General features: G+C 34.4%; 1 protein-coding gene across 2 annotated transcripts; it reads left to right on the forward strand.

The window, feature by feature from the left end:
* The first annotated feature begins 1,569 nt into the window (after window positions 1-1,569).
* LOC126712898 (bifunctional purple acid phosphatase 26-like) lies at window positions 1,570-11,665 on the forward strand. 2 transcript variants are annotated; one of them, XM_050412428.1, is made up of 10 exons: window positions 1,570-1,704; window positions 2,128-2,321; window positions 4,214-4,414; window positions 5,491-5,602; window positions 5,868-6,094; window positions 7,892-8,030; window positions 8,445-8,704; window positions 9,819-9,940; window positions 10,103-10,264; window positions 11,284-11,665. In XM_050412428.1, the coding sequence occupies exons 2-10, from the start codon at window positions 2,130-2,132 to the stop codon at window positions 11,336-11,338; spliced, it is 1,470 nt and encodes a 489-aa protein (XP_050268385.1). In that variant the 5' UTR covers window positions 1,570-1,704; window positions 2,128-2,129; the 3' UTR covers window positions 11,339-11,665. The 2 variants fall into 2 exon arrangements, with proteins under 2 accessions (XP_050268385.1, XP_050268386.1); XM_050412429.1 differs by having other exon boundaries at window positions 1,590-1,756; window positions 8,445-8,665.
* The last annotated feature ends 2,118 nt before the right edge of the window (window positions 11,666-13,783 follow it).

Below are 13,783 nucleotides of genomic sequence, written 5' to 3' on the forward strand. Positions count from 1 at the left end.
GATACAGCCCCACGGACTGTCATTCTAAAAGCTTGAAGGAATATCCCTACGTCCAACTGGTTGCATGGCTTGTTCATAACTACGTTTCCGCTGTCAAAGACCTAGTTCTGTAACCTACTTTCTACAAATTCATTGTTGAGGGACTTTTGGGCCAGAACCACCCGCCTGTTGGGCCTGAGACCCAAAAACCGCCCCTACAGTTATTATATCATATTTATTTTTAATTAAATTTAAATTATATTCTATATTTAAATTCTTGTTAGAATCTCTTCAAACAGTAGAATATAAAATTTCATATATAATCACCATCATAATAAATGTCTAATTCTAGAATATATAGTTTCATATACATTTTGTTGTTAAGAAGTTCGAATATACAAACTTAATCATAATAAATGTCTAGGTTAAAGCGAAAACTACACCCTAAAGTTTGGGAGGTTTTTAAATTTTACACTTTGAAGTTATATTTCGTTTGTGTTAAATAGAATCATAATAAAATTTCATCTATAAACACAATCATAATAAATGTCTAATTCTAGAATATATAGTTTCATATACATTTGTTGTTGTTGTTGAGTAGTTCAAATATACAAACTTAATCATAATAAATGTCTAGACTAAAGTGAAAACTACACCCTAAAGTTTGGGGGATTTTTTAATTTTACACCCTAAAATTATATTTCGTTTGTATCAGCAACCCATCTATTGGCAGATTAATGACATTTTGGCAACCCAAACATGTTCTAGTCATCTGACATATAAAAAAGTTGCCACATTAACCAGTGCAGAACAACGTCGTTTCAACAATGATCTTGTCAAATGGTGACAAAATTGACCATTTCAACAAGTTTGGCCATTCAGTATGGGTGTGTTTTGCACTTTAGCTAAAGGAAAAAAAATGTAAATCATTTTTCTTGACTTGGAATAACACTGTAGTTTTAACTCTTAACATATTAATATTATGTGTTATTTTTAGTTGAAGTGACATTTATCTACTACCTTATCAACGAACCTAGAATAATTCGAATCAAAGTGATATGTAATATTAAAAATAAAAATTCATAATATTTAAATATAAACGGATAAAATTAAAATGACCATAAACTTAAATGATGCCATTTGTAATTTAATCTAACATTTTCACAATTTCTTTACATGATAAGTTTTTATTTTTTTAATTCAATTTTAAGAGGTAAGTTATTATATTTCTAAAAAATAAAAAAAAGGTAAGTTGTTATTAGTGTAACATCAATTTCATGTGTGTCTACTAATAACATTATTTTTATTATCACTCATTCACAAAATACCATCTCAATGTAAATGTAATTTTTTATTTTTTATTTTAAGATAGCAGTGATGAAACATTTTATCAATATTCAAATTTCCACTAATTGTAACTACCGAAATTTATATAAATAAAAATAAAAATAAACTTATTATTAATAAGTTATTACTTACTTATCAATTAACTAATAAAAAACCAAAAAAAAAAAGTTAAAATGAGTTTATAAATAAATTAATTAATTTAAAAAAAAAAAAAAACCGTGGGCTGACAATTTTCCATAGACAGAGTCTTACATAAGAGAGTTGCATAGTCTGCAGCTCTGTGCTGACTATGGAATAGGGACACAAGAACAAACCGTTGGCTGCTATTTTACGCTCCTAAAACTCATTTACACCAAACCAAACCAAACCACCATCAAGGTATCAAGTATCAACCAAGCTTTTTCCTACTCTGTACGTTACATTTGTTCAGGTACACTTGCAGTCTCTTTGAGTAAAAATATGTTGTTGTACTTGTAGTATAAGATCTTTTGTTATTTTTTCTCATTCAGATTATGTACTCGTAATATTTTCATCTAATTGTCAATTGTTGTTGTGCTTGATCTTTTTGTTTTGATGGGGTAGTTTGATAAAACTAAAAACTGGGTTTGGTGGGCACTGGGCTTGTGGATCTAAATCGGACGGTTGAGAACTGAAAATGTTTTTAATCAGATGGGTCATGGTAGTTATCTTTCAGACTATGATTCCTGGGTTTATTTTGACTTCAGTTCAGTTATATGGTAGTAATAGATTAGATTCTGCTCTGTTGTCAATTCATGTTTTCTCATCTTATTGAATTAACAGCAATGCTGGTGTCTTTTGGGGTGCGGTTAATATTGTACCAACATCTACATATAGTTCTCATCATCTTAAGCTTTGTGGGACACGGAGATGCGAGAGTCACGAGTACTTTTGTTCGTTCCGAATGGCCTTCGACTGATATCCCTCTTGAAAATGAAGCCTTTGCAATTCCAAAAGGTCATAATGCCCCACAGCAAGTAAGCATTCATTTATATTCACTTTGTGTTTGCAAAACTTACAAATTGGCAACTTAGAAATGCGTAGAAATTAGTGCATGTGTTTAGTATTTTTGACTATGTAAAGAGTCTAGATTGTCAAATATATGGTTAGAAACATTGCCTTGGCTTTACCATCTGGTTTTGCTAAGGGTTTATTTCTTTACAAGTTCAAAATTAGATGTAGATATATTTTTTATGGGTTTTGGGCCTTTTGACTGTCATGTTGGCTTTGACCCTTGATTTGTGCAGAGACACATTTCTGAAAGACTTTGATAGTCGTAGTAAATCTGCATCTAAACAGAATAGATGCGGTGCCTTGAGCTTTTGTTAAAAATTAGGGATGAATCACTTATAGAAAGTATGTGAATGTTATCAGTAAAATTAAAACATTTTCTATCTATAGTGTTGGGAACACCTTTTTGAGGAAGGATTTATCCTTACACTGTGATTGGAAGTTTAGCATGGAAAAGAGAGAGGAGGAGAAGGGTAGAGGGAGAGGAAAGGATAGCAACTATTTCTTTTGTCTTTTGGATGATTACTAGAGAAATCACATGGAAGTGTTTATCTCTTGTTTGGTTGAGAAGACAAAAGAAACAAAAAGAAATTAAACGTACATCATTTTTCCATCATATCCTTTTTCTTAACCTCAATCCATAGTTATATCCAAGGGGTAAAAGGATTGTTTCACTAAATTTCATTTAAATAATCTCACTTTTCCTCTGGATCCACGCAGTTTTTGGCAGAAAGGTGGGGGGCCAAAATTGGTGGGTTTGATAAGGGAGTTGGTGTCCCCTCAAATCCTCTCCTTTCCCTTCTTATGAATATTCAATCAATGGATGTTGAGGATCCTTCTCTCAATCCCCCAATCCAATTATATGGTTAGATTTCCAGAGCAGCTGTCTTGACAATTTCTACCTTTTGTGCTTACACTTACACATTGTTTAAATACACAAGATCATAGCATTATGTTTATGATGCTAGATTGGGACACTTGAATTGATTTACCATCAACTTGCACTTTCACTGAGTTCTGTGACATACAGTTTGGTACTCACTAGAAACTAGCATGCATTTAGATGGAAAATTTCTTCCAACTTCACAAAATGCTTAGTTTGGGTCTTCACATGGTGAATGTGCACCTCAATACTCTTACTTCTATATTGTATAAGTTGATTGAGCTGATGGTTCCAGCACCCCTTGTGGTGCTTGGGCACTGGGGTTCAAACCCCACCAACCTCTATTTACCTAGCAAAATAAAAATGTTAATTTATTATTAGAGATATTTAATAATGTTGATCGTGATTGATACTATTAGAGATATTTAATTATTATTTGAATCTTATTCCCATATGTGATGTAATTTCATTATGACTCCATGTTTGGTTTAATTTGGGGACTCTATTTAAGGGCTCAAAGTTCACTTTGGTTCAGAAGTTTTCTTCTAGTGCTTGGTGTTGATTCCAAGCAAACTTAGCTGTTGATTCCTAGGTTCCTATTATGCTTGGTGCTGATGCCTAGGTTTTGCTCTAGGTGCTGATTCCTAGGCACTGTCCTTTAGTTCTATTCTTCTTTTCTTTCCCAAACACGTCCCCATTTTTAGAGTTTATTGTCCCATATAAGCTTCTGCCCAAGTTTTTCTGACTTAGTGATGCTTGTCATTGGCATGATGTGTGACCAACTGTAGTCATGGATGAAATTGGGCTGAAATTTAGTCTATAGAAAATCTATGAGGTTGTGAATAGCGTGGAGAATGGACATTATTTCATTTTGAGTGGGGTAGTATGTTTTTCTCTGCCCATCTTAAATACTACAGCTGTAGTACTATACCCTTCACCGCCCGCTATATTTACACCATCATTTTTTTGGTGTAGGTGCATATCACTCAAGGTGACTATGATGGAAAGGCTGTCATAATTTCATGGGTTACAACTGCTGAACCAGGGCCCAGTAAAGTACAATATGGCACATCAAAGGATAACTCTGAGTTTACTGCTGAGGGCACAGTGACAAACTACACCTTTTACAACTACAAGTCTGGCTACATTCATCACTGTCTGGTTGATGGTCTTGAGGTAACTATAAACTGAAATGTAATATCGCTTTTTATCGTGAGTACTTAATTTAATTAAGCATACAAAATATTCTTATTATATGCCATGTTCTTGTAATTGATCTCCTGGATAATGTCTACAATTATGAACAAAGTACTCAAAAAGGCACCCAGTTATCCTTTTTTTTTTTCTTTTGCTTACAACAAGTTAGGGAGTTTTTGGGGGGGGGGGGGGGGGGGGGGGGGAATTCGAACCTAGTTTCTTCCCCCTGCAAGAACTAGACAGTGCCATTGAGCCACAAGGCTCTTGGTGGCACCCAATTATCCTTAATAGAACTGATATGTCTACTTCTTCTCTTATGCATACACATCCACTTGTGTATGGCAAAGGTAATCCATAATCGATGCTCATGCAAGTTTGGCCTCAGGGGACAGTAACCCATATAGGGCAAGTTAAGATAATTATTGGTACATTGGAATGACCCACCTAACCCCAAACAACCAAAAAACAAAAGTCCACATCTCTTTAGTGATATCACAATGAAGAAGTAGATTGTCTACTGTTTCCTTATTTTATTTACACTCACAACACAAATCTGCAATGATTATTCCACACTTTCTTCAATTATCTGTCATAAGGATCTTTCCAAATGCTGCTTTCCAGGTGTAGAATGCTACTCTTGGTGGCATATACTTTTCCAAAGCATATTTTGTGTGTTACACAATTATGGTGTCTCACAGCACCTCTCTCTGATTTCTCATTTTTGTTTTAGTTATGGTTATGTGTGTGTGTATATATATATATTTTTTATTGTGTTCAGCCTTTTCCTTTTTTTGGTCTTTTATTGCATTGATATAAGTTTTATACAAAATGTCTCATGAAAAAAATAAATGCTTTTGCCTTTGTTGCATATATGTAATACTTTTAGCAGGTTTCCACTTGTCAACCTATTGAGGCTCTTTGCTGAGAACAGTTATGATTATCTATTTTCGAGTGGCAAATTGTAGGCATTGTAAACTTATTGTTATATTGTGTAATATTGCGATCTTTTATTTTTTTTAGTATTATACTAACATGTACCGATATCTTGTCTTTAGTATAACACCAAGTATTACTACAAGATTGGAGTAGGTGATTCTTCTCGTGAATTTTGGTTTCAAACACCTCCAAAGATCGATCCAGATGCTTCCTATACTTTTGGAGTTATTGGTAACATATTCTTTTATTTTATATAAACTCTTAAAAGAACAATGTTAAGGTTTTTTTTTTTCTTTTCATTATTATGTAATTAGAAGATTTACTATATGAATGACGATTCACAATTTGAATGGAAAAATAGAAACAGACTATTTTTCATTCATATGGGGACTGTATTGAAAATATAACAAAATGGTGTCATTGGAAGAACAGCTAATTATATAGGACTATATGCATTGAGAGTTTTCTTATCTTCAATTGGTTCTGTTCATTTTAGGTGATTTGGGTCAAACATTTAATTCTCTTTCCACTCTCGAGCATTACATGCAGAGTGGGGGACAGACTGTCTTATATGTTGGCGATCTCTCTTATGCTGATAGATATACATATAATGATGTTGGTATTCGATGGGATTCATGGGGCCGCTTTATTGAGCGAAGTACTGCATATCAGCCATGGATTTGGTCAGCTGGGAATCATGAAATAGAGTATATGCCTAACATGGTACTATGACAATATTTTACCTTCTAAACTTTCAGAGTCCTGTTGTTATCTTTCATCTATTTGAGCTTACTAATTACTTCTGTTCCTATGTGTAAGTAAGCATGCACACATTGATGCTGAGTGAAGTACATACATACATGCATTTGTGTTTATATATATTCCTCATCTTATTTGACATATATGTATGCATTAAGTGTCACATTGAGCTTTATTAGTGGCCTTGTTGATATTGTAAGAGCATCTTGTGGCATGCAATTTGTGAGGTTGATGCTTATTTTGATATGTTGCTTCACCTTAACCAGATGTATCCAATGAAATTGCCAAGAGGCTTGGTCATGATCTATTCTGAACTGCTAGAGCTGTCCTCTAGATGCCGGTTATTGTGTTTATTACCAGCGACTTGCCTCTTAAGGATTTCCTGACTTTTTCTCTTGTTGGATGTTTGATTTAAGAAACTATGTGGTTACTTCTTTTTTGATACGACAGAGTTTCAGTTTGTCTTCCAGTATTGCTCAAAAACTGTTTGCTTATCTGAGTTCTTCTAAAATTGAGATATTCCATTTCATAATGTACATTTTATTTTCATAAACCTAATGGTGCATGGTGGCATCTCACTTAAAATCAGTTACCACCAGTCTTCGTCCCATATTTGATGGAATGAGATTTTAAATGACTTAACACCATGTGTACTTTAGATTTCTTAGAATCACACCTTAAGCATGAATTTGTCTCTAAGCAAATGAAGAGGATCATTTGGTGGGCTATGTTTGCTAAATTCATATGTTATGAGGCTGGGGATGGATCCAAAATTAGATTCTGGCATGATATTTGGTGTGGGGATGATAGTTTAAAAAATAAATTTGCTGAGCTATTTTTGATAGCGAGGAATAGAGACACAACGCTGGCAGATTGTTGAGATTGCTCTGCTTCATAGGAGGCATTCATTGGAATCCGTCATTCTTAAGAGCGGTCCACTATTGGGAGTCAGAGTCCATGACTTTATTTTAGACGAGTTGTATGCTACCAAAATTATTAGGTGGAAGAAGACAAAATGGTTTGGACTCTCTGTAAAAGTCATGGATTCTGTGTGAAAGATTACTACGAGGCTTTGAGAACAGCGGCTGACAAGCTTTCCTTGGCAAAATATATGGCAAGTTGAGTTCCCATGATGTGTGGCTTTTTTTGGTTTGCCTCATGAATAAAATCTTAACATTGTATAATTTGAGAAGATGAGGTATTATAATCCTTAATCGGTGTTGCATGTGCCAATCAAATGGAGAGTCAGTAGACAACCTATTTCTAACTGAGAAGACATTGCGAGAAAACTGTGGTGTGTTGTTTTTTGTTTGTTTGGGGCGATGTGGGTCATGCCAAGATCTGTGAATGGTTTATTGGCTTGCTGGAATGGTCACTTTGGAAAATATAATAAGGCTGAAGTATACTACCACCCCCCCCCCCCCCCCCCCCCCCCTCCCCCCCTCCAAAACAAAAAAAAAAGGGGGGGAAATAATTGCATCTAGGGGTTTTACTAACACATGCTAGATTATCTAATTTATTGATATATTACCAAATCTTGATAGGTACAACATTGTACTTGATAGAATCTCTTCCACTACAGTTGATTGCTTTCCAAAGTTTCTATATAAACATAGGTTTTTTTTTTTTTTTTTTTTGGTTGAAGCCTATATCTATAAACATGGTTTTTGTTGCTTTTAAATTGCCAGACTATAAGTATGATGTTATCCACTTCTGTTATTATGATTTGGTACAAATGATTTCATATTTTGTATTTTTCAGGGGGAAGTTCTTCCATTTAAGTCATATCTGCAAAGGTTTTCTACACCCCATATTGCATCCAATAGCAGCAATCCTCTTTGGTATGCTGTCCGGCGGGCATCTGCACATATTATTGTCCTATCCAGCTATTCTCCATTTGGTAATTTGTAATATCCTTGTTTGTTGTTGCAGTGATGCATGCTGATCACCATTTTGTTATGACATTTTATCTTTAGATATGGTTATAGTTATATGGCTATGATAGTCATGATTTCCTAGGTTAAAGTTTTTAATGCCCTAACAGTATTTAAAATTTAAGTTTTTTTCAGTGAATAGTTTTAATGTGTACTTGATAAAAGTATGGTTTATAGTTGCCATGGTGCTTTTCTAATCCAAAATTTGGAATTCTCTACACATTTATCCTCCTAAATCTGAAAGGCTCGGATCAACCATAACGGCAGTTTTCACATGGAAATAGATTGCTCGCTTTTCTTTTTTTTCAATTTTTCATTTGTTTTTCTGTAGAATGTATGTATTTCTAACCTCAAGGAGATTGTTAAAAATTTTCAATCAGTGAAATATACACCTCAATGGATGTGGCTGCGAGAAGAGCTAAAAAAAGTGGATAGAGAGAAGACACCTTGGCTTATTATTCTCATGCATATGCCCATCTACAGCAGTAACCTAGCCCACTATATGGAAGGTGAAAGTATGCGAGCTGTCTTTGAGAGCTGGTTTGTCTGTTTCAAAGTTGATCTCATCTTTGCTGGCCATGTACATGCCTATGAAAGATCAGTTAGGAATTTCTTTCCTTTTAGTGTCCATTTTCTATGGGTAAATAAATAAATTAACATAAGCACAAGTATATATATACTGTACATTTAAGCTAGGATATTCTTTCCTTTTTGTGCCCTTTCTGGTACTGTATTGAGTCTCTTGTCGATACATATGTCTTTTCGTTCAACAAATAGGAATCTTATGACACCACAGCATCCAAAACTGTCACTGATCCCCTGCCTCCTCTTATTGAATTCTCACATGGATTATGAATCTGCCCCAAAGCCACATTGTGCATATTTTATTTTTTATTTTATGAAATTTTACTTAAATTCTTCACTCTTCCCAGATAGTAAGGAATATCTTTGAATCTTCTCTAGATCAAAGCACAAAAGGATAGAACTTCAAAGAGAAGAAGCAAGTAGGTAGGTAGGCTATACCAGCCAGAAATTAATCTGTTAATTGGTCTGAAAGAATTTTCCGTTATATTCTTTCATAGTGATTGTGCTCTTGGGTATGAGCATAAATTGCTTAACCTGTTAGGGGTGAATGCTCATAAATTACCCGACAACTGATTCTTGTGGGTGGAGTTAGTTGCCCATAGGTTTTATTGGCTAGAGGTGAATTCATAGGGATCTTCTTTACAAAGGTTCCTACATTGTCCAAAAAAAAAAAAAAAATTGTGGTGCTTGATTACATTCTTTTCATTCAGCACTTTTCTCCCTGATATATTCCACCGTTATCCTGTCAGGCATGTCCCAGAATTGAATTCACATGAAAATTACAGGAAATGACTTATTAATCTTCTTAATATATCTTTCATCACACATCACCAGTATACTGAAGTGCATCAGGCAGAGAGCACAATTGCTTTCACATGGTAGCACCCCACATTCCCTATATATATGTACACATACCATGGGACTTATAAAGCAGAGAGCACATTCTATGCTTTGACAGTTTGTTCAGATCCATTTTTGTTATACTCTGACTTACAAGTAAATTTTACAATATCATTTGAATGCAAGGTTTCCTATTGTACTCTTATATATATATATATATATATATATATATAGAATGGTGTTTATAATGTTGTTCACTCATGCAATTTCACCTAAAAACATCAAAGTTCCAGCTTCATCTCAAAAAAAGAAATGTTTTTGATTTGTAGTATCGCATCTCAAACATACATTACAATGTATCCAGCGGTGACCGTTACCCCATACCTGACAAATCAGCTCCAGTGTACATAACTGTTGGAGACGGAGGAAATCAGGAAGGCCTTGCTGGAAGGTAAAGAAAATTGTATCTTTTGAAAATTGTTCAATTGTTTTCAATTTTATTATGAAGTGGAATAACTTTTTGAATGTTTCAAGGTCCCCAATTATTTCTTTGCTGCATTTACAATTTCACTGTACATTTTTGTATATCCGGATATATGTACTTTCTTTGTAGTTTTTGGGACCCACAACCAGATTATTCTGCATTCCGGGAAGCCAGTTACGGTCATTCTACATTGGAGATCAGGAACAGAACCCATGCGTTCTACCATTGGAACAGAAATGATGATGGAAAAAAAGTAAAGACAGATTCTGTAGTATTTTACAATCAGTACTGGTGAGTATGATCTCTGTCCAACTCTTTTTCATGAAACACTTCTGAATGCAAATGTTCAGTCTCTGCCTGTCTGACCTGATTATAGAAACTCATGGAAATATGAAGGGTTAATGTGGTATCTGTATCTGGCATATATAAATGCTCAAGAATCCTAGAGCCACTTCAAACATGCTATATTCTAATAGTATTTGTATGTAGAGTACATCTGAATCAAGACAGTTAATTCAGTTCTGCCAAGACAAAATTTTAATTGTAAAAAATATTGAGACGGTAAATCACTACAGTAATCATCATAGTTTTGTTGTGGTTAAGAATAGAAAATGACACTCTCTAGATGCCAACAAAGGTTGCAGTCATAATTTTTTTTTTTAGTCATTATACGTTTCATTGGTGGATATATAATTTTATGTTTGGCCATATGGATAGCAGGATGCAGGTCCTAAAAAACAAAAGAGAGAAAGAGGGAGAGTTTTTCTTCTTCTTCTTTTTTGGGGAAGGGGGGAAGGGGTGTTGTTGATTGGATTCAATGATTACAGTTTAGTCCTATAATGTTAGAATGACAACAGGCACTGATCAAAAATTTTATAAGGACCATAGATGCAGTAAATTTCTGATATTTGGATTCAGCTTTTGCTGATTTTCTTAGTAAATGGCTTGTCAGTGTGACTAATAGTGTTCTGTGATATGCTGATTTGAGCATTCTAGTCAAAACTACATGGTATATCACTATTTGTTGCTCCCATCTGTCAAAATCAAGTGACTCCAAATGCAAGATACCTCTCAGTAAAACTAGTCACCCATTAACATCTCAGGAGTGTAGTCATTAGTTGTCAATTACATAATCATGAAAATGTTCTCATTAAAAAAGGAACTGGCAGTTAGTAGTTGTTAATTTCATGAATTTCCACCTCCTCCCTTTGTAAGAGTAAGGTGGTGGGTTAAATTATGGGTTCAAGACCCACCAAGTGTGTAACTTATCAATAAAAAAAATATTGCAACTAACATTGTCTTTTATGTAGGGCAAGCAATCTACATAGGAGGAGGGGCCTTCAAAAGAGTCATTGTAAACTCTAGGAGAAATCAACTGCTGAAATAATTGGATTGAGTTTCTTTACTCCTTGAAGCTATTCAATTACATCCATAGATCTGTTGGTGCATGTGGGTTACTAAAGTCTTTTCCACTGCTGGGATTTGTACAAAGTATATTTAGTCAAAGAAAATTTTGGCATTTGGACATATGCGGAAACTACTTTTCATTCATGCGAAGTTTATACATAACATGGCAAAGAAGTTTATTTTGTTGCTGTTGCACTTGAATTAAGTAAAAATTTTGTACATGGGATAATTTGTAGAAATTTCACAAAGTTATATAATTTTTATCCATTTTCATGGAGATGGTCAGATGGGAGCTTATTCTTGGAGACTTTATGAAATGTTATGACTCCATTGTAAAGTCGATAGTAAGAGGTGTTTTCAACAGAAGCATTGTATTTCTGGGAAAATTTTTAATTGCTTTTTTAATTTATTTTTTGCTGGATACAAACTGTTTCTTACAATCAAAAAGATGCACTGACTATTACTTAAGATGGATTTGGGGGAAATTTCCTGTAACTATACTGGCTCATGTTATCAAATGCGCTATTCCTGATCATAATTTCGGTCAATATTCTCTTCAGACAATGGCTTAGACCACAGTAATAGCAAGTAGAATGAGTGGTGCAGGAGATAGAATTTAGAAGCCTACTTATAGAGCACGATTGGAGTGCCTGCTCATGAATGTGTTAGTTTCCTAGAAAGTGTGTACAACTTATAAAACCCCTTAGAACAAAAAGATATCAATAATTGATCTAATTACAATCGATGTTGAATTCACACAATCAAGATCCAAGAATTTGGGTTAATATATAATAAAAGATGTATAGTTAAGGTTGCTGGATATACAGTTCCAACTGGCATACGATTTGCTCCTAATCCACCAGGTTGAGGGTAGAATGCAGCCATTTCTAAGGAAATTTCTGTTAGGTTGTTAGCAGCATACACCTCTAAATTAATTCATTCAGGGATGTCTTCTCACTACTTTTATAGACTGGCTGGCACGGCATTTTGGAAACCCAGTACAGAGTTGCCAGAGCTCATTATGTTTTGACTTGGGTGGATTGCTCTAGCCATTCATTATAAAAAATTAAGCTGCATCACTGCCCTAACATTACTGAACAAGTCTATAAACTGGTATATATCGAGTATATTGTATAGCCTTGCCAACGATCAGACTTGAATCCAGCGTCAGCAAATCATTACTACATCTATGTTGCCGTAGTTTATCCAACATTCAATGGACATACTTGCAGAGAGGGTAAATTTCTGACCTATCATAAGCTGACACATCATACTACTAGGTCCATAACGTATGGTCAATTACAAAGCACCATGTACTGCAACTAGTTTCTACTATCACTATTCAGAAACTAATAGAGATTTGCCAAGTGTCCTTGAAATAAAAACATAAAATGCATACAAAATGTCAATCATACATCCGCATGTGTAAGTAATGACATAAGCAGTTCAATCGAGCGCTGACATGTATCACCTTGAAAATCAAGACATTTCGGCCAATCAAATGATGCCATGTGTCTTGAAGAAAAAGTCTTAAAGATCCTCTAACTAGACTGTGACATGTGTCACCAATCAAACTTCGCCACGTGTCGCTCACCCACCCCGAACTCATATAAATAGAAGCCTTCCTAAGGCATTCCATTTTCCACACGCCAAGACATCCGCACTTTAAGCAGCATCAAAAAAGACTTAGAAGTATAGAAGCTCTCAGAGGAGGTTCCATATAGAGTTCAGGGTGGCCGTGGTCACAGGAACACCCTGACCTTGAAAAAAAAAATTATTATGTATAAATTTTAAAAATTTATAATTTCTTTATTCTTAAAAAAATTTTGTGACCACTCTAAATTTTTTTTAACCCCAACATAATCAAAATTTGGCAACAAACATTTTTTTTTTTGAGAATCTAATTTGGCAACAAACTTAGTTGTAAACTAAGGCTACAACTTCATTCAAATCAAGACATTTCAACCCAACAAATGATGCCATATGTTTTGAAGAAAAAGTCTAAAAACTCCTCCAACCAGGCTATGACATATGTCACCAATCATATTCCGCCATGTGTCACTCACCCATCCCAAACTCCTATAAATAGAAGCCTTCCTAAGGCATTTCTATTTTCCACACACCAAGACATTCACACTTCAAGCAACATCAAAGAAGATTTAGAAATATAGAAGCTCTTTGGGACGGTTTCACATAGAGTTCAAGGTGGTCACATGACCACCCTGACCTCCAAAAAAAATTATTATTATGTATAAATTTTAAAAATTTATAATTTTTTTATCCTTAAAAAATTTTTGTGACCACCCTAAATTTTTTTTAAGCCCAACATAATCAAAATTTGGAAACAAATTTAGTTGTAGACTAAGGCTACAACTTCATTCAATAATTTTTTATTAGATGTGA

The sequence above is a fragment of the Quercus robur genome, chromosome 2 (genome assembly GCF_932294415.1).
Source record: "Quercus robur chromosome 2, dhQueRobu3.1, whole genome shotgun sequence".
Taxonomy (NCBI): domain Eukaryota; kingdom Viridiplantae; phylum Streptophyta; class Magnoliopsida; order Fagales; family Fagaceae; genus Quercus; species Quercus robur.